The sequence below is a fragment of the Abrus precatorius genome, unplaced genomic scaffold (genome assembly GCF_003935025.1).
Source record: "Abrus precatorius isolate BTA unplaced genomic scaffold, Abrus_2018 Scaffold4, whole genome shotgun sequence".
Lineage (NCBI taxonomy): Eukaryota > Viridiplantae > Streptophyta > Magnoliopsida > Fabales > Fabaceae > Abrus > Abrus precatorius.
In genome coordinates this window covers 2321899-2327112 of record NW_020874384.1, presented here as the reverse complement: position 1 = coordinate 2327112, position 5214 = coordinate 2321899, and the positions used below count along the sequence as shown (strand labels likewise).

The window sequence follows — 5214 nt, the reverse complement described above, 5'->3', positions numbered from 1 at the left end:
GTTCATTTTGCTTCCAGAAAAACATTTTTAGTAATGGGAGCAAAGACAGAGAGAAACGAAGAATAAATATGGATGCAAGTTTGAATGAAAATATGTAGCTTTGGATAAATATATTTATAGATAAATGAAGAAGTCACTATTTCTTGGCATGCGTAACTGAGAAGTCACGTAGCCTTGGTTTACATGACTGAGAAGTCACGTAGCCTTGGTTTACATGACTGAAAAGTCACTAACTCTTGGCATGCGTGACTAAGAAGTCACTGTCTCTTGGCATGTGTAACCCAGCCACCACAACTTTTACCTTCACCTTCACCTTACCAAACTTACGAAACTATTCATCCTTTTCAACATGTGATATGAATTTCGACCTTCAATCATACACACAACTTTTAACTAGTTCATTTATAGACCTCAATGAAATACCTTTCAAACCATTTCAGCAAACCCTACCCTCTCAATCTCTTGAAGAAACCTCCATTAAGAACATGCTGTTATGGGTCCCCCAATCAAAGTATTTTATTCTTTTAGCAAGGACGAAGATGAAATCCTATCTCAATAGAAGGATGATGAAGAAAACTCCCTCCCACTTCCAAATATTCTACCATCACAACTATTACCATTATACAAACCACCTCCATATTTTCTAAACATTCCTAGTCAAATGCAAGAACATGACTTTAAGTTTAGCCATGTCCTTGATCGTGAAATGGTAGTGTATCTGCCTGGAACACTATCTGTTGGCCAACTCTTCCTAACAAAAGAACAAGTGCAAGACGCTATAAATAGATTTCATATTGTCAATCATTGGAGTTACAAGGTGAAAATGTCAAGCATAACTAGGCTTGTCATGGAATGCGTTCACAACAACTGTGCCTGGAGATGTCGCACTATATTGTGCAGTAAATAGCAACACGGGAAAATAATGAAGCTTGAAGGGTGCCACACATGTGCTTCCCCGCTTATTTCACAGGATCATAATAAGTTGGGATCACAAATGATTTCTCAAACAATTTATGAAATTATTGAGACTGATCCATCCACACCCATCGCAACCATCTTTGTCTACATAAAGTCCACAATAGGTTATACAATCAGCTGTAGAAAGTGATAGTTGGAGAAACAACATGCCATTGAAAATATATTCAGAAATTGGGAAGAGTCATACCATAAGTTACTTAGACAGTTGCGTACAATGCAACTGTATGTTTCGGGCTTCATATGGAAATTGAGTACATAATCGACATATAATGGTAGCTTGCTTGACGAGGAGAATGTGTTCTTCAAGATGTTGTTTTAGACATTCAAGGCATGCATTGATAGTTTTGCTTTCTGCAAACTAATTGTTCAAGTAGATGAAACATTTTTGACTGACAAATACAAAAGGACTTTATTAGTGGCAGTTGCACAAGACGGCCGCAACAACATAATTCTCATTGCCTTTACTGTAGTTGAAGATAAAACAAGCAATGCATGGTTCTTTTTTTGAAAAACTTAAGAAGGTACGTAACCCCGCAAGAGGGATTGTGCCTCATTTTGGATCGTCACGAGGCCATAAGAAATGTATACTCCATAAATGAAAGTGGTTGGACAGAAAACAATTCTGTCCATGTCTATTGCATTAGATACATTGAATAAAACTTCACGCAACAATTCAAAATGTTACACTGAAGAAAGATGTCGTCAATATGAGTAATTTTAATTTTTTACATACTCTATATTATCATTAATATTTTATACAATTGCTTAACTAATTATATTAATTTAATTTGTAATCTTGTTTCTAGCATATCGTATGACTGAATTGAGATTCTTTTACTATTACAACATAGTAAAAGATAATAATCCTAAAGCTGCACAATGGTTGGACACCATCCCAAAGGAAAAATGGACACTGGCATGGGACAACGGACGACGCTGGGGACACATGACAACAAACCTAGCAGACTCAATCAATTCAGTCTTGAAGAAAATCAGAAACTTACCAATTTGCTCCATGGTCATGGCAACATACGCCCGTTGCAATAAGTTCTTCTTTGACAGAAGCAAGGAAGTAGATGCAATGACTAATGCTAGACATATGTACTCGGAGGTTGCAACTAAAGCAATTCAAGAGCACTAGATTTTTAGTCAAAGAAATGCAACATTTGATAGAAATTCGACCCGTAGGAAGATTTACAGTACAGTTAGATAAAATGTGGTGTGATTGTGACAAGTTTCAAAAAATTTACATTCCATACTCGCATGTACTTGTTTCATGTTTACACACACACCACAACTTTGACATCTACATATTTCCTTTATATACTTTACAACAAGTTTCTAAGGTATACGAAAGTTAATTTAGAAAACTTAGATGAAGACTATTGGCTAACTTATACGGGCCCAACTTTGTGTCCAAATCCAGAATTTAAAAGAACTTTAAAGGGTCGACCCAAGTCCAGTAGGATAAGAACAGAGATAAACATTAGAAAATAACAAAATTGGGCAAAAAATTATTCTTATTGTCATACCACTAATCACACAAGGAAGACATGTCCAGATATTGCTCTAAGCTTTTAGTTTCCGCCATTGATTTATGTTGTTATTATTTTAAAATTTTCTTAATGTCACTACAACTTTTAAATTTTTAGTATTTGTAATTTATATTAAATATATAATTACATATATAATATATCTACATAATATTATTTAATTATATTTATTAATATTAATATCATATTTTTAAATAAATAATTATGTATAAATTTTAATAAATATTAATATCTCAAAATAAATAAATAAATTGATTATTATTTAATATTTTATTTATTTTATAAATATATAATATTAAATAAATTTTTATTATAATTTTTATTTTATACAAATTTAAAATTAAATAAATTATTATTGTAATTATTATTATTTTTTAAAATATAATATTAAATAACCAAAAAAATAATTTTAGAATATAATATTAATATTATTTTCAAAAAATAAAATTATATTAAATAATATAATAAAAAAATAAAAATACCATTTATTATCTTAAATATGTCAAATAAATTTCAATAAATATTTAAAATTAATATTATTTTTATTTTTATTTATTTTTAAATAATATAAAAATATAAACATAATTCAAATAATAAAATTTATTTTATTATATATAACTAACAAAATATTTATAAATATTTATTAGAATAATATATTATAAATATATTTAACAAAATAAAAATATATAAATATAATTTAAATAATAATATTTATTTTATTATATATATATAAAACTAACTCAAAATTCCATTTCTCATATTCAAATTCTGAATTCTGGATAATAAAAAATTTAAGTCTATTTTCAGTAATTAAATTATAATAGAGTCTATCTGAGTATTTTTATTTTTTTTTATAATTTTACAGTAAAAAAGTCTGGATTTGATAGTAAGCGATGAAAAGATGGGAGAGAGGATGAGGTGTCGAAATAGAAGTGGTAGGACAGGGAGCGTATAGTGGGGAGAAGCGCAGGAGAAAAAAGGAGCAGCCACCATAAGACACAAGAGATTCACTTACAGATAAGTGGGAAAAACAAAAAAGAAAAAGAAAAAGAAAAAGAAAAAGAAAAAAGAGTCAACGTTGTTTGTTGGTTGTGCATTAAACCCAATTGCACAGTCTCTTTCTCTTTCTATCTCAATGCGTGTCAACTAAAACCCTATTCCTCTGTTCTGTTTCTTAGTTACCATTCTCATCAAATCACATTACCATCATCATCATGCTTCCTTCTCACCATCACCACTGGGCCCCATCTCCATCTCCTTCTCCTTCTCCCTCTCCCTCTCCAACGCCACTCATCAACAAGTCCTCCCTATCCCCGTCGTCAAAGTCGCCGGCGGTTGACTTCAGCCCCCCGCTAATAGCAATGGTCGTGGTAGTCGCCACCGCCTTTCTCGTCGTAACCTATTCCCGCCTTATCGCGCGCCACCTCAGACCTCCAGTCCACCGTCTCATCCGCCGCTTCCGACGCCGCCGATTCCTCCCCTCCTCCGTTGGCGACCTAGAGTCGCTTCCCTACGAGTCACCGTTGGATGGCCCACATGTGTTCTCTCCCTACGGTCTCGACGAGTCGGTGATCAAAACTATCCCCTTCGCTCTCTACACCGCTAAATACGACGCGAGTTTTGAAGAGTCACGCCGTGACTGCGCCGTTTGCTTGTTAGAATTCGAAGACGACGACTACGTCAGAACGCTCCCCGTTTGTTCCCACACCTTCCACGTCGACTGCATCGACGCGTGGCTTCGTTCGCACGCTAACTGTCCTCTCTGCCGCGCCGGAGTTCTCTGTGCTGATTCTCCGTTCACTCCTATGATGGCCGCCAGAATCCGACCCAGTCTCGACGACGATACCATTCTCCACCGCATCAGTATCGACCCTCTCCTCGATCCTCCACCGCCACCTTCTATCTCTGCCGTGTCCGAGATCACGCCCTGCTTCGACGACCACTCTCCCAGGAGGAACAACGTTAACGCCAATTCAGAGGATCGATTTAACACTAGGGATTTTCTCCTCAAGCGATCCTATTCGTTTGGATTTGAGCGGAGTCTCGCGTCGGAGAGGATGGTGATGGAACCGGCCACGGCTTCGCCGTGGCGGTACCGCAGAGGGAGTAGTAGTTTCTGGAGCAAGAGGCCTTCGCCGTTTGGGTCGTTGGGTAAGCCGAGGGTGTTTTCGTTCAGATATTATCGTGGGATGAAGTCGCCCTTTTTCCGGCGACGGGGGTTTTTCCCGTTGTCGGAGTCGAGCGTGAGGTACGCCGGCGGTGGAAGCTCGTCGCGGCGGAGCAAGTCGATAGCAAGTCCGATGTTTCTGAGGTCGTCGGGGGTGGCGGCGGCAGCTGGGGTGGCGGCGTTCTCGTCGAGTCGGCTGAGGTGTGGCGATCCGGAGGCGCTTCTGTCGCCGGAGAGGTTTAACAGAAGGTGAAGCAAAGAAGGTCAAAGGGTTGAAAAACAGGAATGTTTGATACGAAAAGGGCACGTGGAAGCGCGTGATTGGAGAATGAGTGGGGGAAGGGTTGATCGGAGATGGGGTGGTGGCGGTGTGGGTCAGGTGAAGGAGGAATTAAATGGTGGTGGTCGCATGCGTTTTAATTTAATGAGACTGGTCTGCCAATTTGTAGAGACTCATTAATTGGATGGTAGGAAGAGCATTTATTTGGAGAGAGAGAGAAATAGAGATAAGACTCA

General features: G+C 37.3%; 1 protein-coding gene across 1 annotated transcript; it reads left to right on the top strand.

Annotated features, from left to right (window-relative positions):
• Nucleotides 1-3745: 3745 nt before the first annotated feature.
• On the top strand, nucleotides 3746-5214 carry LOC113865161 (RING-H2 finger protein ATL65). The gene has a single exon (XM_027499544.1). It carries the CDS (start codon nucleotides 3746-3748, stop codon nucleotides 4949-4951), a length of 1206 nt encoding a protein of 401 aa, XP_027355345.1. The 3' UTR covers nucleotides 4952-5214.